The sequence below is a fragment of the Raphanus sativus genome, chromosome 9 (assembly GCF_000801105.2).
Source record: "Raphanus sativus cultivar WK10039 chromosome 9, ASM80110v3, whole genome shotgun sequence".
NCBI classification, from domain to species: Eukaryota; Viridiplantae; Streptophyta; class Magnoliopsida; order Brassicales; family Brassicaceae; genus Raphanus; species Raphanus sativus.
In genome coordinates, this window is record NC_079519.1 from 2,411,990 (window position 1) to 2,434,223 (window position 22,234).

Sequence of the window (22,234 nt, forward strand, 5' to 3'; positions counted from 1 at the left end):
TTTTATAGTAATTTTTTATGTTTGTGTGGACAATCTTGAAAACAGCAGAGCTGGTGAAAGTCGGTGCCTCTCAGCTTTTCAGCGAAACGTATCTATTATGAAATAAGATTTCAATTTCGAGCATCTTTTTGGGTTGTCATGTACTCATAAGCCCATGGAAACTTGTTGGGCCAGTTACTTCTGTAAATATATACCTTTTGTAGTTACTATGAATTTTCTGTGTAATCCAGAGAGGTCCGTCCCTTACATAAGGCTAGTAAAACTAAAGCTTTAGGCCACAAGATTATTAACAACTTTTTAGGCCACATTTTTCTGAAACTGATTATAATTAAATGGTAAAACATTATATTGATTTATTCTTCAAGTCAGTCTTGAATCCTGAATAATATGGATTATGTTGGACTTTGTAATGTTTAGATTTTATTCTATTTTCGCATGTGTTATTTGTAATTTATCTGTTATTTTGTACAATTTAATATTAACAAGTAATTATTTTTCAAACAAACTACTCATTTTAAAAAAATCTAAATGTTATAGATAATACATACTAACCTATGTTACATGGAAACGGAAGCGGAAACGCGGAAGCGGAATCGTGTGGAAGCGTAGAAGCGATTTTTTAATAAAATTAGGAATCGGAAACGTGTCGGAAGCGTATATTTATATATGTATATATATACATATTAAAATATAAAAGATTACAAATGTGACTAACAATTATAGGATTCAAATTAAAATAAAAATATCCATTTATAATAATTTAAATGATTTCATGTTAAAACCGTGAAACTATGCATAAACTAAGTTTATAAAATATTATTATACTAATTATTTTTTTAACATTTCGTAAATAATTAACACAGTATATTTAAATATAGACGATATATCTCTAATAAACTTTCAATGCATAAAAAAAATATAGTATTAGTTTTAATGCTTGTATATTTATATTCTCTATTTCAGTATTATATAAAAACAATGTTTCTTCTATTTTTATTTATTCACGATATTGTATTTTAAAAAAAAACGGAAGCGTGATTCCAAAATGGAATCGTAAGCTTCCAAAGTGTTTTTAAAGATGTATTTTTGGAAGCGTATTGGAAACGAGATTCCGAGAGCTTCCACAAGCTTCCGATTCCGATTCCGGTTCCGAAGCGGGAAACGGACATCCGACAAAGCTTCCGTGCAACCTAGATACTAACAGACTAAGGTTCATCTGAATTTTTATGTGGAACTAAACTAAAATTATATATGTATGTGTGTATAACTGTATTTCACAAATAAATATAAGTAAATGTATAGAAATGTGCTTTAGGCCACAAAAATTATCGAGACGGCACTGAATCCAGAGACCTTGTTATCTGGATGTATTAAGCATTGTGAGCACGGGAGTATGTGTACAGTGTAATCTCTTCTATCTTATCGTTACACCATATTTGAAGTTTGATTATTACAAATTATATTTTTCTTTTTTTTCTGTTAATTGTAAGTATCATTTCAAAAGTGAAAGTTAAGGTTTGCAAGATGTGATAAACAAACTATAAAACCTCTGATATTGTTTCCACGGCAAAAAGGTTTAAAACATGAAAACAAAAGCAATCGAAACTGGTGTTCTGTTTCGGAGCGAACAATGCTGTTTATTTTGATTGGGGGTTGGCGTATGATATGAAAATGTTTCTAGATCTGTTCATTGCAATTGTATTGTGAGATATCAAGTAAGTCCTACATTAGGGAATTATACAAAGGGTATCTAATATATAAAAAGAAATCTAACTATAATTAGTACGATGTCTTTGAGATGGAACCCAAAAGTAAATCCATAAGGTCCAGCTTCTTAAGCTCAAAGGGTACAATATTGTACTAATCGGATAATAAAGAGTTGGACATGAGATTTCATAATCTCAACAATTGGTATCAGAACTGTTTGACGAAGATTTGCAAAAAGACCAAAATATTATTCGAATAGGAATAGAACCCTTCAAAGTGGAAGAGGAAGTATGTGACAAAAATGTCAGAAGATCATGGAACATATGATGTAAGAACATTCTCAAAGGAACAAAATGTTATAGAAGACCCATTAAAGAAAGATAAGTGTGGTCTTTAATTTGAGAGGGAGTGTGAGATATCAAACTAACTTCCACATTGGAGAATCGGACAAGAGTGTCTAATATATAAAGAGAAGTTCAACTCTAATTAGTACGAAACTTTTTAGGATGGAATCCAAAAATAAATTTATACGGGCTATTTTATTAAGCCTAAAGTAGACAATATCATACTAATAGGATAATAAAGATTTAGACATGGACTTTCATAATCTCAATACATATTACTTCTATAATGATTCATATGAACAATAAGCTTATATGTAAATTTTATAATTGTTTGGACGCCTCTGTTTCCTCCACAGTCATCAATGGGGAATGGAATATTTCGTCGCGAAGCAGGCACTCAATTCTGTGTGCTAGTCGTGCTGCTCTTCCTACTCAGGTACCTGATTCGACTGCCCTGCTCTTCCTACTCAGGTACCTGATTCGACTGCCCTGGATGATGACCTTTTCCTATGGAGAAACTCCTTGGCCGAGCATCCTTCAGAGTTCTCAGTCTCCAGATTTCATACCTCACTTTACCCGAGCCCACCTACGGTGCTCTGGCATAAGATTGTTTGGTTCAAAAAAAAGAATTCCAAGACATGCCTTCATAACTTGGCTTGTCATGAGAGACAGAATGGTTACTCGAGACAGGCTATTATCATGGGGAATGGACGTCTCTCCAACCTGTTTGCTCTGTAGTGTTAGCAATGATTCAGCAGCTCATCTATTCTTTGAATGTGAGTACTCTTTCAGTGTTTGGAAAGGGCTTCTGTCGAGGTCAGGGATCCGGCATCCTCAAACGCTTCAGGACATAATACTACCATGGCTTTCATCTTCTCAGATTACTGGAAAAATAAGAACTATCTTGCATCTTATTTTCCAGGCATCTATCTATCACCTGTTGAAAGAGAGAAATGCAAGGATCTACGCAAACACTTCCCGGTCTTCAAATATGATTATGAAAGACGTGTTGATGCAGCTACGCACTAAGCTTTATTCACTGGACAGAAAAGACACAGCTACTCAAAGATCTCTTGCTACAACAGCGTATCAGAACCCGACCTATTTATACATTTGGTTTGACAGGATTCAAGGATAAGGCACCAAGACAAAAAAAAAATAGCTTGCTTCAAAATGTGTTTCACTATTATGTAAACGAAGTTTTATTTTCCTTCCTCTGGGTCTGTAAAACATTCAAATTCTTTTTCAGAAATGGTATCCGTATTTTAAAGTTAAAAAAAAATTATAATTGAAGTATCTTAATAAGCTACAAAAGTGTTGTACATTACATTTTTTCCGATTCAGATATTTTCACCACACTTCAACTAGAAGATATTTTTTCACCAAAGCAATAAGATACTTTTTTTCTCTAGTTTGAATTAGTTATATTCAAGATATAGTGTTGCAATCCTTTTTCTTTAACACGGACATATTTACACCTGCAATCTGTAAAGTTGATAAAGGTAAACTTAAAATATCACCCTAAAGTTATAAAGATAAAAATCTAAAGTAATTATAACACTCAGACAAAGCAAAAAAAGGGATAAGCAGATATAAAGTATCGGAATTTGCTCCACGATTTTTCCCTTAAGTGCACATACATACATGCATCTACATGTGGTATGGATCCACATAACTCAGCAGATGTATTAAAGTTAAGTTACATCAAAATTATATACTATACATATATACCTTAAGAATTTGCATCCGTCCGGTGATGAGACACCTTTGATCAACAATGAAATAACATATGTAGAGATCTCTGATTACAACACATTGCATTCGGCCATATAATTTTTTGGTATGCAATATCTTCTGGAATGAGTTAGCACCTCCTTAGCTACTGTCACCAAGATTATGATGATTTGCTATAATGGCACCTGCTTTGGAGAATATATCATACAAGTAGACATGCATATATGTCATTTTATCTATGAAAAAAATAGCATATAAGAACAACCCCTGTATACAATTATTATTAATATATATTGAGTTTCTGCTGATGTATGGTGTATAATTTGTTCATGTGATTAATATAGCTTTCTTATAACATATGTTCCAAGTCAATATTTTTCGTAATAAAGGGTCTAACTCGTGGAGCTAAGATGCTCATATATTTCTTCTTGTTCATCTTTTTTGGTTGTCTTTAGCTAAAACAGAAAGCATTCATTCCTGTGACCTAACACATCACCCTCAGAACTTATACAACATATAAATGCCCCATGCATATGCATCTCATGACACGTACAAATAATATACAAGTTGATGCACCAGGACACATAGTCATGCACATGCAGTTGAGTTAAATTAAATACACAGAAAATTAAGGTTTATATATAAATGTAAAAGGGGAGATCCATCATTAGAGTGACACTGAGTGGAGTAGTTGAGATTCGTTATTAATATCTGTTGACATTTCTATAATCTTGCCGACCCATTTCGGGCTCATCTCTACCTTACATAAGTAAAGCCTATATATGCCTTATAGCAAGAGGAGTAAGATAGAAGGCACTACTATAGATCAGTGCTTGATCCTAATCCAATAACTAGTTAATAGTAATATATATAGTATAGATAGAGCGAGAGGCCATCATCCACTACTCATATATGCATTATCCGATTTTTATTTATGTGTTCTGTAAATATGAATGATTAAAAAAGCACTGGCCGACATATCTACAAAGTGATCTAAGTTCTTCCACGAGATCGATATATGATGGGTTGAATCAATGATTACTGATTAGACTACGATACTGATTCCCTCACATAAATACTCATCAAATAGACGTGTTTCTGTGAAAGCATGAGAATTTAAAACTAGATGGGAAAAGACTCACTGTTATGTCAGACCTAACTAATAATATATGTTGTGATTCCAGATTCGGGGGAACTATAAGGCTCGACTCGAACTTCCCACTATTAAAAAAAAATACTGGGAGTTTTCTCCCACTTAATATCTTTTGATTTGGATTCTGAATTTCGGACTAGTAAAAAGTAACCCTTTATGCATATGTGCTCCATTTAAAGTAAAAAACCCTTGCGAACCAAAAAAAATATTTTTTCTTTTTATAGAATTAACTCCAAACCGTATATATAGACAAACACTAACAAATTAAAAAATATATAGGACCTTTACCTCAAGGATTGCGCATGGTTTGAGGTACAATATCACCAAGTAAACCTTCTTCTGACGGATGAATAGACGATACTGCATCAGGTCCATCTTCAGTAGTAGATTGGGGTAATCGGGGTGAAGATGTATTGTCTCTGTGAAGCTGATGAAGGATGTCTTGGTAGTAATAAGGATTTGGCAATGGAGGAGGGGGATGATGATGATGATGATGGGATGTGAAATTATGTGGGTCATGAGCTGTGAGGATTCCGCCACGAGGGAATCCAATAGTTTGGTGACAATGTTGTCCTTCGTATGTTGTGATTACTATCGATGGATCTTCAGATGATCGTTCCACTCTCTTCTTCACCGTGCATCTGCTGTTCGTGCATCTATAGTAGCTCCTATATATACACAACAAACAACGGTAAAAGCTGTTTGGCATCTACTGATCTAAGTGTGATGTGTACCATGTCTATATGAATAAATAATTTCTTTAGCTAATATATTAAGTAAACAACGTTAATTTAAGATAATGGACAGAGTGATAATAGATAGGAGACCTTGGAAATGGGCTATTTTTGACAGCTTTCTGTCCATACTTACGCCATCGATATCCATCTTCAAGATTATCTACATCACTCTTGGTCATGAATGCGAATCGTGGTTGCCGGATCCGCTTCTGAGCCTGCTTCTTCTCCTTCTTTCTACAAGAAAAAAACATCAAAATATTACCAGTATATGACCATGCATATCACAGAGTAACCAACCAATCAGCCAAAAGATCTCAAAATCAAACTACCACGAAAATTAAAGAGCTTTAATGATACTTTCATTAATTAACTTGAACATATACATGCAACAAAAACGGTACTTGACCCAAATTTAAGCAAAAAACAAAGAAAAACGGTACTTGAGTTCATGATAATGAAACGATGTAAAATCATACTTATCTGCACTCATTTTGAGTCCTAAACCCTACATATCAATTAGCTTTTTAACAATTGCTATATATATACTATATTAGATATGATTAAAAAACGTGACACACTTTTGACCTAGAATTAGTTTAATAAAAGAAAGGACGAGGAGGAGAAAAAAAGGAGATGTAGAGTAGAGTGCACGCTTAATATCACACAGCCGCAATAGCGGCCATGTAGTGTTCATCATCATTATCTCTGCCACCGACGATTCATGACCATATACTAAAATTCACAATACTCAGCTAAATTATTTGTACTAAAGAATCTATTCTCCATTTTACTTGCGATGCGAAAAAACGTTAAGAGATTAATTAATAAATGGAATTTCATTCGCTTATGGCTTTGGCCCTAAGTTTAAAAACCCTCCCCACCACCACCAACATCACCATCAAAGTCCAAAAATGATGAGTAAATTACGATCAGACCCCTGCAAGAAAAAGACCCACGTGTTTCTCGTCTCATCACTAGTAGGGAGAAGAAAAAACTAACGGTGCCTCCGGTGTTTTCGTTGATGAGTTATCCATTGGACCCTCGCTTGAACTGGAGGTGGCCGAAGGATTATTAGAGGTCGAGACAACAGAAGAAGCAGCGGCGGCGACGGATGAGGAACGGGGAGAAGCTGGAATGGGGTCAGGCGTTGCTGTGGTGGCGACTGGAGGTGGGACACCGGAGGTTGGTGTTAAACCGGGACCGAAAGGGAGATTGTGATGATGATCGGAGGAAGAATCGTGGAGGTTCCAGCCGAAGTCAGAGAGGATATTGGAAGTGTCTCTGTCGAAAAAGACAGAATCTGGAGCTGTTAGTCGTCTCCAAGCGGAGTCGTCGTTGCTCAGATCGGGATCTTCAGGATCAGTCATGGTAAAATCTTGAGAGATGATAAGAGAGGAAGAGAGAGAAAGCTAGGGTTTGTTTGCGATTGGAAGAGAGAGAGAGAGAGAAGAAAAGAGTTAAACGGTAAAGTGCAGTGTCTCGTCAAACACCGATCAGACTCTGTCTTTTTCTCTCGAGATATTTTTTTCTTTTATTTTTAGAAAGATAGTGAAAATTTCGAAAACTAAATAATTAATAATTCATGAGAGAGAGATAAGTGAAAACTGGAAGGGGGGGGGGAGAAAAAATTAACTATATTTTGATTTAAGTAGGGAAGTGGGCCCCTAATATGCTTTTCCCTCCTAGATCGACGCCTATTATAGGAGCGGATTCGCATTTAATCTTTATTTAATGTACATTTTAGAATTTTTTTTTAAAAAATCGATAATACATATATATTATTTTTTGTGTTTAACTATTTTTATAATTTTTAACCAGTTAAAATTTAATAAACACAAATAATATTTTGAAGTTTATAATTTATAATTATTATATATATTGAAAATATAAAATATAAACTTTTTAGAAGTAATTTTTTTTTAAATATGGATCATTCTTAAACGAAGAGAATATATATCAATTATAAAAAGTAAAATATGATTTTAATTTTGTGTATCATGTTTGTTTACAGTTACTTCAAAGTATATGGGTTTGTAATACAATAGAAATTATATGAGCCCAATATGAGTCATTCTCTTTTCTTTTAAGAAGTTTTTACTTACCAGTATCACCGACTTGTTATTAGTCTTTCAGTGAGACGAGTAAAAAAGGGTACAGACTCGTTTGATTTTCTCTCTTAAGAAAAAGAAGTTAACAACTTAATAAAGTGTATATTTAGTATTCGGTGACTGAAAATTTAGTTAATTAACTAATGTCGATTCCTGCGTGCTAGTTGTCGACATGACAAGAATCTAGCGAATGTAATCCACAGACAATTAACCGACCACGTGGACCTTCTCCATCCTCATGATTATTTTAACCATACTCTATTGTCTACTACTCCCTCAGTTTCACCAAAAATTGTCACTCATATACTTTTCACACATATTAAAAAAATCATTAAAATACATTTATATTTTTATTAATGTCATATATTTAACCACTAGTATTTTAGATAAATAGATTTATTTATAAAATTAATGCATTTTGCAATTAATTTTGAGGTGAAAGGTTGTATAAATTATATTGGTATTGTAGAATGACATTTTTTGTGAAACAAGAAAAATGAGCTAAAATGACACTTAATATAAAACAGAGTGAGTATATTCTACCGTTATTGAAAGCACCAATCCTTGAAATGCAACCGTTTGTGGTCGCACACTCGCAGTCAATCAAACACATCTTCGAGAAACATGTTAACGTTAACTAACATCGAATTTAAAAATTAGTAAGTCTATAAAATCAGCAGATTAATCGATTTTTAAAAACAAATGGTTAAGCGCCAGATGTCTAGGTAATGTCTAACCATTGTTGTTGATTGTTAAAAGATGTTGAAAACGTATAACATATGTACCACACGCTAGTACGGTACCAACATCTATATAATAGCTGTGGTACGGTGTGATTTATTGTTAAGGTAGATATGCTTCCGATCTAAAATCAATAGGTGATAATAAAATGATTCATCTATTTCATATATTTTTTATGATCTCTTTCAATTATTAATATAGGTCCCATCGAGATGATGGTTCTTTGAACATCAATTTTAGAATATTCGGAAAGATCGATAGATCAATTTTGGACCAGATCGATGTGAATCGGATTGAATTGCGTGGATCAGGATCTGATACTATGTTAAATTATATGAACTTTCAATGTAAAACCAACTGGTGATAAAAGGAGTGAATCATCTATCTTATATATTGTTTAGAAATTTTTGCAACTATCGGTGTATTTTGTGTCTGATATTTATATTATAAATATACAATTAGAGAGAAGAAGAAGAAAGAGTAAAGTTAATATATATATATATATATATATAATTAAATTAACTTTGTCCATATAGTAAAATTTTGGAAAATACATTTTTTGACTGAATTATTTGGGAAATACATGCATTGCTTAACTAGCATCTGCAGATAATTAAAGAATTAAGTGTTAATATATACGCATACTCAAATGCCAAAATTTCTCTTTACCATTTATGGGGTGGTTTATTGCTCTATGTGTTATAAGGGCACCCACAACTCAGAGCACGTCAGGCTTGATAACCAAGAAGAAAATTTAGAATATTTTTTTCTTTTTTTTTGGTTCGAATTAAAAAAAAAACTGACAAATCGTGAACCGACACGTGTAATGAGGTCCACGAATAGTGACGAACTTGCAGAAGAATTGATCCTTATTTACGCTCTCCAACGGACTTTTGCGGGCACAAAAACCTAAAACTAAATATTATAATATTTTCTTTTCTAATAAACATTGTTAAAAACTAGCGTTGGACGTGCTCTAAGAACACGATAGCATCTACGTCAAGAATCATTTGTGCGTACACGCAAAAGTGACACCTACCTGTATTTCCATAATTTTATCTATAGTTTCGTAGGACCTTTTATTTAGTTATTCGATATACATTAGATCATCAACATCAATAAATAATTTAACAAGAGTTTCAGAAAAATATGAAATTAATTAATATAATTTTATATAATGTTAATTATTTTTACACAATGTTGATTTTTACATAATGTTAATTGGAAGATACCTGTATTTCATCTTTAAAAAAAAAGATACATGTATTTCCACAATATGTTAATGGGTGTTAAACCTGTTGGAAATAGAACCATGAACAGTAAAGTGCAATCATTTACAGACGCCAACATCAAATGTAATTAATAATTCTACAGCAACACTAATACACAAATTATTCCGACACAGAAATTTTGATATTGTAAAATTATAGATAAATACTCCCTCTTTTTCATAATAAATGTTTTTCTTTAATATTTTTTTTTGTTTCATAATAGTGTCATTTTAAAATGTCAATGCAAATTATACTAATTTTCAACTTAAAATTAACTGTAAACTGCATTTATAAATAATTTTATTTATCTCAAATCATTTTTTTAATATGTGTGAAAAATATCATAAACAAAACAATCCACACAATTCTTGTAGAGAAATACTAACTAAACATAAAACAACACAAAATAATACTAACTAAACATACTTTTACCAAAAAAAAAAATACTAACTAAACATAAAACAACACAAAATAATACACACAATTCTCACTTATAATCAGTTATATATATAATCAAGCTACTGTATAGATGACCATGCAATAGTATTAATTAATCAGACCAGTCTGCGTCGACAAAAGTGGGGGGCCCATGGTGCGAGATCGAGTCATAAAGTTACAATAAGTGGCATCAGCAGTCAGGAGCGATGCACCTTGAAGTTGGAATTCGATCATACAATTTTCATGGAATATACGGCGGTTAAAAAACTCTTTTCATCAACATATAGTATTAGATATAATCATCGTCACTTATAACATTATAAAATAAATTATCTTTGTTTACAAAAACTAAGAGTCATGATTACAAATGTAAAAGAGAGATTGCGAATCCATGATTCTAATACGACCACGTTTGTTCTCTGCTCGAAAATGACCCCCACGTACGTACACGATTCAGTTTTAAGTGTTAACCAATGAAACCAGACTCTTGTGTACGGAATACATATGAACAAGTCTATTTACTATATATGGGCCGAATCTATGTCTATAACAATGGGCCGTACTAATAACTTTAGGTCCACATGAGCCCGAAGAAGCCTTCTTCTCTCTGTTACATTTGGCGGCTAAATTCTCAAAGAATCCGAGTCTGCCATTTTCTTTTAACTAATTTTAGCTAACAAATTGGTGAAAGATCTGTGTCTGGCTCAAACTGAAATGATTTTGAACAATTTGGTTTATTGTTTCTGCATCTTGAGTTGTGCTGTTGCTTTTTTGCTTGTTGAGAAAACTTCCAAGTAGTAACGTTCTCAAAGGCTCCTATGAAAGCCAAAAGGACAGGAGATCATTTTGAAGGATCTAAGATCACTCTTGTTTCATTAAATACAGAGCGAGTATTTTGTACCCAGCAAAACTTAGCCATAGCCTACAAACAATGTGCTGGCCAAACACTGTATGCACGCGACAACCCAATATAACCTACCATTATACCTTTTTGTCTTTCTTCATTGCCTTTAGGGTATCTAAAGTAGTAATCAGTCAAACTTAATTTTTTTCTTTCTTGAACAAATCCAAAATCTAGGAGAGAGTAAGATTTTATGGTTCGGAATGTAACAAGGTCACGGATTGATATTTATGGTCATGGAAAAATGTAAAATAACCGATATAAAAAGACCCATCACTTCAACACTTACCCTCTTTATTTAACCTCACATTTTATCATAATCATACATATCCTCTGATGCAGCATTAAACTCTCAGTTCGCAATTCACCAATATCTTCACCCCTCCTCCATCTCTCTCTCTATCTCTCTCTCGATCGCTCAACTTTCTTTCTCCAAGAATCTCTCTTCCTCTATTCGACAACGAAAGGCAAGAATCCTAAGAGATTTCTCTATCTCTCTTCACCGGCAACAATGCCGACTAACCAAAGTATCGTCAGTTTCCTCATCGTCTTCTTCCTTCTTTCAACCGCAACAGCAGCGGCAAGAAACTGGACTAACGGATCCCACGGAGCCAACGGGAGGTTTCAACACGCGTACTACTCATATCCTCACCGCTCATGCCAATCTTTCTCTCGTCCCTACGCACGCTCTATGTGCATTGAGCTCGAAAGAATCCACAGAAGCAGCCGACAACCCCTTTTCTCTCCTCCTCCTCCTTCTCCGCCGGAGATTGACGAAAGATACGGCGTCGACAAAAGACTCGTCCCCTCCGGTCCAAACCCACTTCACAACTGAAACACATTTTGAACTGTACGTACGTAGAGAAGTAACAAGATTTCTTGGAGTGGAAGAAAAGAAGCTAGTAGCTAGGGTTTCATCGAGATTTCTTGTAAATCTTGTTTCTTTTAAACTAGTTTTCTTGATGTTTGTTTTCTACTTACGTACTACGTTATGAGCAAAACTATATGTTGCTATTTCCATGCTTGTTTTTTTTGAGGCCTTTATCAGGAATATAGGGCAGAAACAATCTTGGAAATAGTTTATATTTGGATCAAGGATATTGCTCTTTTACTCCCCTAGTTATTACTACATCCATACATTGGTGTGATTGAGACAGGAGTAGGTTGATGATGATCAAGAGAAACACATGAGTTCCATTAATTTGGGTGGCTGTATTACCTCTCTCTAAAGTCTCTATTCTTTTTTATGGACTTTATGATATTAATGGACCTTCGCAATCAGTGTTGGGCTTTATTAGCTGTAGCATGATGGATGCAACCGCAAAAGCACAGAATTCAAAGCCCCAAGTGTATCATCTACTTTTTTGTAACCAGTGCAATTTAAATAGAAACAATTACACTCAGAGACAGTTTCATGTTTTTTATAACACTATGAGACAGTTTTTGCTACTAGAGCAATTTCTTTTAACTAATCTCACTTTCTATCTATTTTCTAACTAAATGAGTTAACTAACTATAAAGTTGACCAACTAAACTTTTAGAAGACTTTTGTGTCCTAACGTCTTTCTCTCTCCCTTTTTGATTTTTTATTTATATATTTTTTTTTTTTCCAAATCTCATACAACATTATTTTTTTCCAGATTTTTTTTTCAGATTTTATCCTAACATCTTTTTTTTTCCAGATCTCAAGCCCATGACCGCTCCATCTCGGATCGTGCTTTTAAGATCAAATCCATGATTTAGGAATGAAAACTATCACATCTGGGTAAAAATACATCAAAATAAGTTGAAAATATAAAGAATCGTGAAAATATACGAGATAGGCGGAGATTAAGGTTTTTGGACGACAATGGCTAAGGAAGGAGATAAAGTCATTTTCGTAATTATGCAACATTAATGAAATCGTGTGTACATTACATTCAAATTGTACATGTGTACACTCTTCCATGTACACTCCGAACTGAAGTTAATGTACACACGATTTCATTAATGAAATCGTGTGTACATTAACTTCAGTTCGGAGTGTACATGGAAGGGTGTAAACATGTACAATATGTACATTAACTTCAGTTCCACGTACACCCCGAACTGAAGTTAATGTACACATTTATATATATATATATATATGTGTACATTAACTATATATATAAATGTGTACATTAACTTCAGTTCGGGGTGTACATAGAAGGGTGTACACATGTACAATTTAAATGTAATGTTTAAAAATGTGTACATTAACTTCAGTTCGGGATGTACATGGAAGAGTGTACACATATATAATTTGAATGTAATATATATATATCTAAACCTCATAATTCAGTGTCGTATTCTACTTGTACATCGCTTAAAAACTATATACATATACACATGTGAACATATATATACACATTTGTACAAGGTTAAGAAACCACACAAATCAAACAAAATTATATATTAATCTTATATTCTATTTGTACATCAGTTTAATAATATACACATGTGCACATGTACACAAGTAAACATATACACATACACAAAAGTAAACATGTACATATACCGGTGTACATGTGACACACAAGAAAAGAAACTCTATTAGCATAAACTACATTTTATTAGCTTTGAAATTTTGGAAGTAAAAATGAAAGCAATAAAAACAAGGATCATTGTGCAATTACGAAGAAGTACTGGAATGAGTAATCAAAAAGTTTGTTGGTTATTTTGTGTACACTTTGTGACATGTCCACGTGTACTTAAAAAACGAACTAGTATATGTGAAGAAGTTGTACATGAGTAGGTGAATTGATGGTTGCTTACTAAAAATCAAAATACATAATAAAATAGATCAAGTCAAACTGAATATGGTGTACATGAAAATAGGTGTACACCACAATTTTCATGTACACCTTGTAATTGATGTGCAATAAGCATGTTTCGAACATATCTGTACATTATATATATATATAATATTGTACATAACCACAGTTGTACACATGAACATAACCACGATTGTACACATGTGTACACGACCACGATTGTACACATTTATACACACGTTGAAATAGATCACCAACCTTTAATGTACATATGTACACTAACGAATGTACACAACTTTACAACATGTTGGACATTTAATATATATTTCAGAACTATATCTTCACAGATCTCAAAAGATAGATTGAATAATAAAGATACTGAATATGAACATATTTTCTGGAAAAAATCTTTTGGAAAAACAATATTCACTTTATAAAAAGAAGAATAAAGAACTGAATAGAAAAAAATGAAGAAGAAGGTACATGGACCCACTTTATTTTATTTTATAGAAATATATGTGATTCATTGTCGCTGAAAAAACAGATGTTAAATTGGTTAACAAAGAATTAGTTGCACACTGACTAGTTCATTTAGGAAAAAGAGAAATAGTTAGAAAAAACTACCTTGGTAGCATAAACTGCCTCATTATGTAATAAAAAACTTAAAACTGCCCTATAGTGAAAATAACTCATTTAAATATGTAGATTTTTATCGTTTGTTATATGACATAGCTATTTTACAATTACAAAACACACAAATTTAAAAGAAAAGTAGGGTGTACATATTTATAAATTAGGATCAATTGTGTATCAATAAATGTTGGAAAAAGTCATTGAATGCAATGATGTAGTAGGCATAAATAAATCCTTAGAACATTTTTAATTTTTTTCTGCATCTTATTAATATTAGACAAGAATACCTAAGAAAAATTAACATCTATCTTATTAAAATAGAAGTACATTTTAAAATTAACCCTAAGACTTTTAAAATATTTACAACCTAATGCCACTGAAGTAATTGATAAACCTAATATTAAGGATTTTGTCTTTTCCTAATTTAATGCATAATTTCCTAAATTGATTCCACAAAAAATTCATGATAAATCTTAAATTTAATGTACATTAATACTATAAATAAGTAGATAACCTCTTTCCATAATTATGTAATATATTTTAATTTCATATATATATATATATATATACATTAGTATAAAGAACAAATTTAAAGTGAAAGCAAATATTTATACGGAAAAATAATTATACGGTCACGGATCAAGCTATAGAAATAAACAACAACATCGCAAAATTATTTTTTAACAAATTTATTTTAATAGAAATTATATTTCAAAATATTTTTATATATTTTATGTATTTATAAATTTATTTTATTTGTTTTAAGAGATATTAAGATTTTAGAATTGGAGAAAATTATGACCCACCCCTATATTATTTTAGTTAGGATATTTAAAATTTATATAAGAATATTTTATTAAACTTATAAATTTATAATTAAATATTACAAATACATATAATTTAATATAAACAAAAAGATTAAAACATAAAATGGGCGGGTCAAAGTCTAGTTTCACTTAAGAAAACAGTAGGGTTTTTAAAGTTTCTATTTAAGAGAGACAGTTTAATATGGAAACAAAAGACAAGAAAGATAGATTCTCGTTGTTTTTCCATATACTAAAAAAAACTCTGTATGTCTTGTTTATGGATATGATGATATGAAGTTACATGGAAAAAATAAAATCATGTGTTTCTTTTGGGTTATACTGTATTTACATTCTAATAATAATTTCAGCTAAAGAGAAAGACGTTTCTCACACTTTTGCTAATGAATCTAACTTATCTAAGGACATTCCGGAGATGAAGCCTAAGTTAGTTGACTCCTCGACGCCAAAACATATTAAGCAAAGATTATATCGCTATTGTCTCTCATCCTAAGTTAGTTGACTCCTCGACGCCAAAACATATTAAGCAAAGATTATATCGCTATTGTCTCTCATAAAGACGTCAATGCTCCTGCTTGTGCTTGAAGAAAGTGATGACTTTGTGTTAGGGTTTGGTTGGTATGTGCTTAGTGCTATGGTGTTTTCAATAATAAAGACAAAACTGATTTAATGTTATGTTAAGAAATTCCCATATACTAAACGTGGATATCTTAACAAATCTCACATTTAGTAACCTTTCAGAAGCTTAGAAAAAAAAAAAAAAGAGAACCTTCTCTTGGTGGTACAAGGAATCTATCAAAGTGACTTCCTAAAATGGAAACCCTTTGTGAGACCTTTAGCTTTATATGGCTTGAGTATACGGAAAGGTATTGCTTAAACAGCATTTCACAAACTATACACATTCCTTGTTTCAAATTGCAATCACTGTGTATATAAGTATGTATCTGCTGTAGCCTGTAGCTTTTATTGTGTTGTGAATTGAAACCAGGGAGCAGCGAGCAGCGAGCAGAAGAACCTGGTGCCTATGGGACCTGCGGTGGAACTATGGAAGGAAACAGAGATGGGCAAAACGAGAACGAAGTGTGTGTGCTATGTTTTTCTTTATTCATCGTCATGTTTCATACGTTGGTTTCATCAAATAGGTTCGAGATTTTGCAGGTACGAGAAGCTAAGGGAGAAGATAATGTCATGGGAGGACAAGAAGACGAAAAAGGCCAAGAGAAAGCTTCATAAAACAGAGGTGCCTCTTCCTTTTTTTTTAAACTTTCAACTTTAAATACTAATCGATGGGATGAATGTGTACAGAGAGGTGTAGAGAAGACAAAGTTGAAGGCGAAGCAGAGATATAGCGAAGACAACGAACGCATTGAGAGCATAGTTTCGAAGGCAAGAGCAAATGCATATGAGAGACAGATAAAGGAAGAGCTGAAGGTTAAGCAGAAAGCAAACCTCATGAGAACAACTTGTTTAAATGAAGACACAACTAACTAATGCGTTTATTTATAGAGTTTTAAGAGACATTAATTAAAACACACATGATCAATCAATCATCAATTAATAAGTCACAAATCTGCAAAACCAAAGTTGCCATATAACAGTAAATTAAAAAACTCAAAAACCACAAATTACAATTCCCAAGCTTGCAAATCATTAACAATATCTAAAAAAGTTTCAAAAACAGGAGGTGTGAGCTCATCACTCTCATGAAGTTATTTCATGAACCAACCTTTCAAGAATAGGGTAGGCAAAATAGAGAACCAAACCAGAAGGAACGGCTAGAAGAATGGTGAGGAGGAAGTAAAGAGCAAGAACGACGAGGCTGCCAGGTATAGCAAAGAAGACAATCAAAAGGAAAACGACCACAAAAGGAAACTTGGAGGTGAAGGAGATGAAGAAATCAATCGACTTGTGGAACGAGAACTGCTGTCTGCTGCTTGGTTCCCTCCTCCCAACAACAACAACAGGAGGCCTTGCAATCAGATTGTTATTGCAGTATTGGTGGTTATCATCACTAACAGTACCATGTCTTCTGGACCTGTCACCGTTGAGAGACTCAACCATCCAGAGAAGGAAGAAATTCTTCTTAGGGAACTTGAGGACGCCGTCGTAGACAACCCTGAAGGAAAGAAGCTGACACCATGGGCAGGAGACTAAGAAAGGGAGACTGACGTCTCGACCTGAGAGCGTCACGAGGACAGGAGGGCGGAGGGAGAAGACGCAGTTCTGGCAGAGAGTGTGGCCGCACCATAAGACGTAAGGGACGTTCTCGACGATGTTGAATGATTCAAAGCAAATGGGACAGTCTAGTCCTTGTTCTTCTTCTTCCTCGTCTCTGCTAACGTTAGAAACCTCGTCGTCCTCGTCGTCTGAGCAATGGGAGGGTTGAGGAGGAGGAGGGTGGTCTTTCTTTAGACCACCTATGCTGCCAATCACGTTTGACGCAAAGCTCCACATTGGATCCGCAAAACGCTCGTTACCTAGTTGGGAATCTTTGAGGAACAGTCATCATTTCAAGAACCTGGCCGTACAAAGTGAAGACGATTCATTTATATATAATAATATGTAAAAAAGACTAGATTTTTAGGGATGAAATTGAATAACCTATAGATTCAGAAGATGCAATCAGATCAAAAGGATTAAAAATTGGATCTTTAGGATCCCTAACAGATGGAGAAAACTCACGGGAGATTGAAACTTTTGGTTTTACCGTTTTTAAATCTTCAAATGCAGATGCAGACGGTTCATGGAAGAAGTCCTGAGATCGAGGCGAAGAAGAAAAAGCCTTTCTCTCTTCTCTTCTCTTCTCTCTCCCCTCGTTGTTCCGGCGAGATGCTTTCGTCTGTTTTTAGTTGGCACAACAAAACGCAGAAGAAGGTGACGGAGAAAAGGGATTAAACGGTGTCGTTTCTAATTTTATATTCCTTTAGCGTGCAGACAAAATCTGCACGTGCCAGTGTCGACACCTTCTGAACGAGCCAGAGGGTTAGCTTAGAGCTGACTGAGGTATATTCGTCGTGTCTAAACGACAACTCAAATTCGTATATGTTTTTTTTTTTATTTAATTTAATTATTTAACACAAGTGCTTACTTGATGTCTTTTCGCAACCTCATCATCATCATCATCATATATCTACCGATCACAGTTTGTATATTATGAATGTTCTTCTTCCTCTTCCCAAGTAGAATTTGGGGATTTAGGGTTACCATAGATTCGTTTTTGTGATCCAATTTTTTCAGGTAAAGACCCTCCCTCTCTTTCAATCCCTCCTCGTATCTGACTCTGACACCGACCCACCTCTCGCTTTCTTTTAAAATAAAATAAAAAAATAAAAAAAAACTCTGTCAAATCTTTGTGAGAAAGCTCAATGATTTCGATTAGAATTCTCCTCTCTCTCTCATCTAAAAGTTTGTATCTTGTTTAACTTGGGATGTTGTCCTTATCCTACACTTGCTGACATTTTTCATTCTAATCGTGAAATTGGATTTGGTTTCAATTGGGTGAGACTCTTTGTATGTTTCTGAATTGCCGTTAGTACGAATCGATGATTCGTTAATGTATGAGATGATTGATAATTGTTTTGGCATTTGGAATCTCTCAACTTTTTTTGTTTGATAAAAGCTTTTTTTTTTTTAATCTGCCAAGCAAGCAAGCAAACCTCTCTTTCTAAGAGAGAAGTTTTGCAGTTTTGATCTGCAAATGATGTATCAGGCCGTTCCCACGGCAACAACAACAACAACAACCTCTCGCGGTGGAATTCCAACGGAGAGCGGTGATTACGTTGTCACTCTGGATCAGATTCCGAGATGGAGCGATGTTGTTGAGCAGCAGAGGTCTTTTTCAGGTGGCGCAAACCCTTTGGCTACTGCGGCGGCTTCGTCCTCTGAAGCAGCAGGGAGCAGCAGCAGGAATGTGAATGGGATGGTTTCTAAGTTCCCTGTTGATCACGAGATTAACTCCGAGATCTACCTCTGGAGAGGGGAGCCGTGGAACCTCGAGGTTGATGCTGTCGTCAATTCCACCAATGAGGTTTAACCACTGAGAGATTGATTTGCTCTTTTATTATTTGCCTGGCCTTTGTTTTGACTTCTCTTGGAATTTTTTTTTGGGAGGAACAGAACTTGGATGAGGCACATAGCAGTCCTGGTCTACATGCAGCTGCTGGACCTGGTCTTGCAGAACAATGTGCTACACTGGTACAGAACTCTGTTTTTTTTTCTTTTAGACACCAGAGTTTATAGAAAGATGATTTTCTTTCTTTCTTTCTTTCTTTCTTGACAGGGTGGATGCAGGACAGGGATGGCGAAAGTAACAAATGCATATGATCTACCAGCGAGGTAATATTGGTGGTTATGTTACTTATTTACACCCTATTGGCATGTTACATTACATCTTAAGGACGAAGCATTTTTGGTTTCATGTTCAGGAGGGTTATCCATACAGTAGGACCCAAGTATGCAGTCAAGTATCATACAGCTGCTGAAAACGCTCTAAGTCACTGTTATAGATCTTGCCTGGAGATTCTCATAGACAACGGGCTTCAAAGGTGCGTGAAGTGAAACTTCCTTAAGTCTTGTATTATTATTTTTATTTACAAACAACAAAGAACTCGATTTTTGGTTTTAACATAACAAACGTCACAGTATTGCTACGGACTGTATATACACAGAAGCCAAAAACTATCCCCGAGAACCAGCTGCTCATGTTTCCATTAGTAAGACACTTTCTTGAACAGTCTCTTTTTTGCTTTCGATAAAAGGACTTTTCATGTTTCCAAAACCGGTGTGTTGTGTGTTGTGCTCCAGGAACTGTTCGTCGCTTTCTAGAGAAGCATAAAGATAAAATCAGTGCCGTTGTTTTCTGTACCACCACATCCTCTGATACAGAGATATACAAAAGGTAGCCTGAAACCATTATACTCTGCAGAAGAGCCATTGTTAAAAGTTCTAACTCTCTAAAATATTTAGATTACTTCCTCTTTACTTTCCTCGTGATGAGCACGAGGAGGAGGTTGCCATCTCAAAGCTCCCCGCTGACGTTGGGGATGAAAACGGTGAGACTGTTATAGACGAACGTAAAATCAGAATACAGGCGTTGCCGAATAAACCTCCAGCCACAGACAGGTCTTTTCCAGCTCTAGTTGAGCGCTCTGCCACTGATCTTGCTTTGGTACGAAGGTTGGTGAACTCTTTGACTGCTTCTTCACTCTTTGCAACTTTATTTTTTGTCTGTCTTTGCGCTTTGTTGATTGATTTGATTGATGATGAACATATGATTTTCAGGAACTCAAATCATCTTGATTCATATTTGGATCCCACCTTCATGTCATTGATTAAAGATCCAGATGAAAGGCGCAAGGAACAATGGGAGAAGACTGCACAAGCACAGAGTGGATTCAATTTCGTTAAGCTGCTAGGGTTTGGTGATCTTGGGGGACCCCTTCTCTCTGCTGCAGAGGAATACTCACTTCATTCGAGATACCTAGCAAAAGCTAATTCTCTCAACCTTTCGGAAATTGCGGAGATGAAAATTGTGTATGGCTTTCTCTATGTCCTTTGAGGGGAGCCGATGACTAATAATGACTCTACGTAAAGACATTTGAGGAAAAAGGCTTTGTCTGTTTTTATTTATTTCAGGTACCGTGGTGGTGTTGACACCGAGGGTCATCCTGTGATGGTTGTTGTAGGAGCTCACTTTTTGCTGCGATGTCTTGATCTGGAGCGTTTTGTGCTTTATGTTGTAAAGGTAAAGCACCTAATCTCTCTTCTTTTACTTTTATATGGTGTGTCTTAACGATGCTGCAATTGGTTTACAGGAATTTGAACCTTTGATACAAAAGCCTTACTCGATTGTCTATTTCCATTCTGCAGCATCTTTACAAGTGTAAGTTTGATTCTTAGTCTTTTGTTAAAGATCCCTTATGCTTCTTCCTTCAGTAACATTCCTTTGACATGTAAAATAAACAGCCAACCAGATTTGGGATGGATGAAAAGATTACAACAGATACTTGGCCGCAAACACCAGCGCAACCTTCAGGTATTATAAAACTCAAACTTTCATTTGGGGGAAGGTTCCTCTCCTCCGTGTCCTAATCTTTTCATCATCTCTGTTTCCTCCAGGCAATCTATGTACTTCATCCAACTTTACAGTTGAAGGCGACAATCTTAGCAATGCAAATGTTCGTTAACAATGTGGTAAAACTCCTTAAACTATTTCAAAGTCTCATCAGCCAAGAAGAGTTGAAGTCTTTCTTATAACTTTGCCTCTATATTTTTTTTCTGATATAAAGGTGTGGAAGAAAGTTGTATACGCGGACCGGCTCCTGCAGCTGTTCAAAGACGTTCCTCGTGAGCAGCTGACAATCCCAGACTTTGTCTTCCAGTTACGTTTTACTGCTCACTCTCTAAAAAATGTTCTTCAGTTACTGGATTTGTTATAATTAACTGTGTGTTATGTGAATATTTGGCAGGCATGATCTTGAAGTCAACGGAGGAAAAGGTCTTATCGTTGACCCAAGAACCAAATACGTCTATCAACGGCCATGAAATCATCAAACTGAAAAAGTATTAATCAAGACAGTTACTCTATTGTATGTTGTTTATTCTTTCCTGTTTGGTCTTAAGACTGAGCTTCTTACCTTTTTGTGTTGATGTCGGGTGCAAAACAAAACCCTCTCTTACCCTTTTTAATGTCTGAATCTTGTTAATAGTTTACTTCTTCAGTTCCAATTTAGCTGTGTCCTTAAAATTTTTAATTTATGATTTATAATTTAAATACAAAATTTATTAATTTTATCTGTTATTTAATTTTTTTCATTAATTGAAATGTGGTTAATTATATAAATAATAAAATT

General features: G+C 34.4%; 5 protein-coding genes across 7 annotated transcripts; 3 read left to right on the forward strand and 2 right to left on the reverse strand.

Moving 5' to 3' along the window:
* Window positions 1-3,644: 3,644 nt before the first annotated feature.
* On the reverse strand, window positions 3,645-7,206 carry LOC108823769 (probable WRKY transcription factor 57). Its single transcript, XM_018597049.2, has 4 exons — window positions 6,675-7,206; window positions 5,766-5,909; window positions 5,227-5,606; window positions 3,645-3,970 (listed from the first exon to the last, which is right to left on the reverse strand). Exons 1-3 carry the CDS (start codon window positions 7,040-7,042, stop codon window positions 5,228-5,230), a joined length of 891 nt encoding a protein of 296 aa, XP_018452551.1. The 5' UTR covers window positions 7,043-7,206; the 3' UTR covers window positions 3,645-3,970; window position 5,227.
* Window positions 7,207-11,352: 4,146 nt separating this feature from the next.
* LOC108826236 (CLAVATA3/ESR (CLE)-related protein 10) lies at window positions 11,353-13,009 on the forward strand. Its single transcript, XM_018599621.2, has one exon. The coding sequence runs from the start codon at window positions 11,646-11,648 to the stop codon at window positions 11,967-11,969; it is 324 nt and encodes a 107-aa protein (XP_018455123.1). The 5' UTR covers window positions 11,353-11,645; the 3' UTR covers window positions 11,970-13,009.
* Window positions 13,010-16,313: 3,304 nt separating this feature from the next.
* LOC108823872 (uncharacterized protein At3g61260) lies at window positions 16,314-16,890 on the forward strand. The gene is made up of 3 exons (XM_018597165.2): window positions 16,314-16,463; window positions 16,542-16,623; window positions 16,689-16,890. The coding sequence occupies exons 1-3, from the start codon at window positions 16,408-16,410 to the stop codon at window positions 16,872-16,874; spliced, it is 324 nt and encodes a 107-aa protein (XP_018452667.1). The 5' UTR covers window positions 16,314-16,407; the 3' UTR covers window positions 16,875-16,890.
* A 29-nt stretch (window positions 16,891-16,919) lies between these two features.
* On the reverse strand, window positions 16,920-18,270 carry LOC108823871 (uncharacterized). 2 transcript variants are annotated; one of them, XM_018597163.2, is made up of 2 exons: window positions 18,066-18,270; window positions 16,920-17,901 (listed from the first exon to the last, which is right to left on the reverse strand). In XM_018597163.2, the coding sequence occupies exon 2, from the start codon at window positions 17,835-17,837 to the stop codon at window positions 17,085-17,087; it is 753 nt and encodes a 250-aa protein (XP_018452665.2). In that variant the 5' UTR covers window positions 17,838-17,901; window positions 18,066-18,270; the 3' UTR covers window positions 16,920-17,084. The 2 variants fall into 2 exon arrangements, with proteins under 2 accessions (XP_018452665.2, XP_018452666.2); XM_018597164.2 differs by having other exon boundaries at window positions 18,091-18,269.
* Window positions 18,271-18,474: 204 nt separating this feature from the next.
* On the forward strand, window positions 18,475-22,109 carry LOC108823302 (uncharacterized). Of its 2 annotated transcripts, XM_018596473.2 has the most exons (15): window positions 18,475-18,620; window positions 19,031-19,410; window positions 19,500-19,577; window positions 19,663-19,718; window positions 19,808-19,927; window positions 20,025-20,095; window positions 20,187-20,280; window positions 20,349-20,558; window positions 20,664-20,915; window positions 21,018-21,126; window positions 21,197-21,264; window positions 21,348-21,417; window positions 21,501-21,575; window positions 21,671-21,762; window positions 21,851-22,109. In XM_018596473.2, exons 2-15 carry the CDS (start codon window positions 19,081-19,083, stop codon window positions 21,924-21,926), a joined length of 1,701 nt encoding a protein of 566 aa, XP_018451975.2. In that variant the 5' UTR covers window positions 18,475-18,620; window positions 19,031-19,080; the 3' UTR covers window positions 21,927-22,109. The 2 variants fall into 2 exon arrangements, with proteins under 2 accessions (XP_018451975.2, XP_056850383.1); XM_056994403.1 differs by lacking the exon at window positions 18,475-18,620 and having other exon boundaries at window positions 18,652-19,410.
* Window positions 22,110-22,234: the final 125 nt, after the last annotated feature.

Bases quoted from the DNA above. Each gene is read 5' to 3' on its own strand.
- LOC108826236 (XM_018599621.2), top strand. From the start codon at position 11,646: ATGCCGACTAACCAAAGTATCGTCAGTTTCCTCATCGTCTTCTTCCTT.
- LOC108823302 (XM_018596473.2), top strand. From the start codon at position 19,081: ATGATGTATCAGGCCGTTCCCACGGCAACAACAACAACAACAACCTCT. The intron at 20,096-20,186 runs GTAAGACACTTT...GTTGTGCTCCAG, and splicing joins AGCTGCTCATGTTTCCATTA to GAACTGTTCGTCGCTTTCTA. The intron at 21,763-21,850 runs GTTACGTTTTAC...AATATTTGGCAG, and splicing joins ATCCCAGACTTTGTCTTCCA to GCATGATCTTGAAGTCAACG.
- LOC108823871 (XM_018597163.2), bottom strand. From the start codon at position 17,837: ATGTGGAGCTTTGCGTCAAACGTGATTGGCAGCATAGGTGGTCTAAAG.
- LOC108823769 (XM_018597049.2), bottom strand. From the start codon at position 7,042: ATGACTGATCCTGAAGATCCCGATCTGAGCAACGACGACTCCGCTTGG. The intron at 5,910-6,674 runs GTTAGTTTTTTC...TTTTTCTTGTAG, and splicing joins ACGAAAACACCGGAGGCACC to AAAGAAGGAGAAGAAGCAGG. The intron at 5,607-5,765 runs GTCTCCTATCTA...GTGTATATATAG, and splicing joins AAAAATAGCCCATTTCCAAG to GAGCTACTATAGATGCACGA.
- LOC108823872 (XM_018597165.2), top strand. From the start codon at position 16,408: ATGGGACCTGCGGTGGAACTATGGAAGGAAACAGAGATGGGCAAAACG. The intron at 16,464-16,541 runs GTGTGTGTGCTA...GAGATTTTGCAG, and splicing joins ATGGGCAAAACGAGAACGAA to GTACGAGAAGCTAAGGGAGA. The intron at 16,624-16,688 runs GTGCCTCTTCCT...GAATGTGTACAG, and splicing joins GAAAGCTTCATAAAACAGAG to AGAGGTGTAGAGAAGACAAA.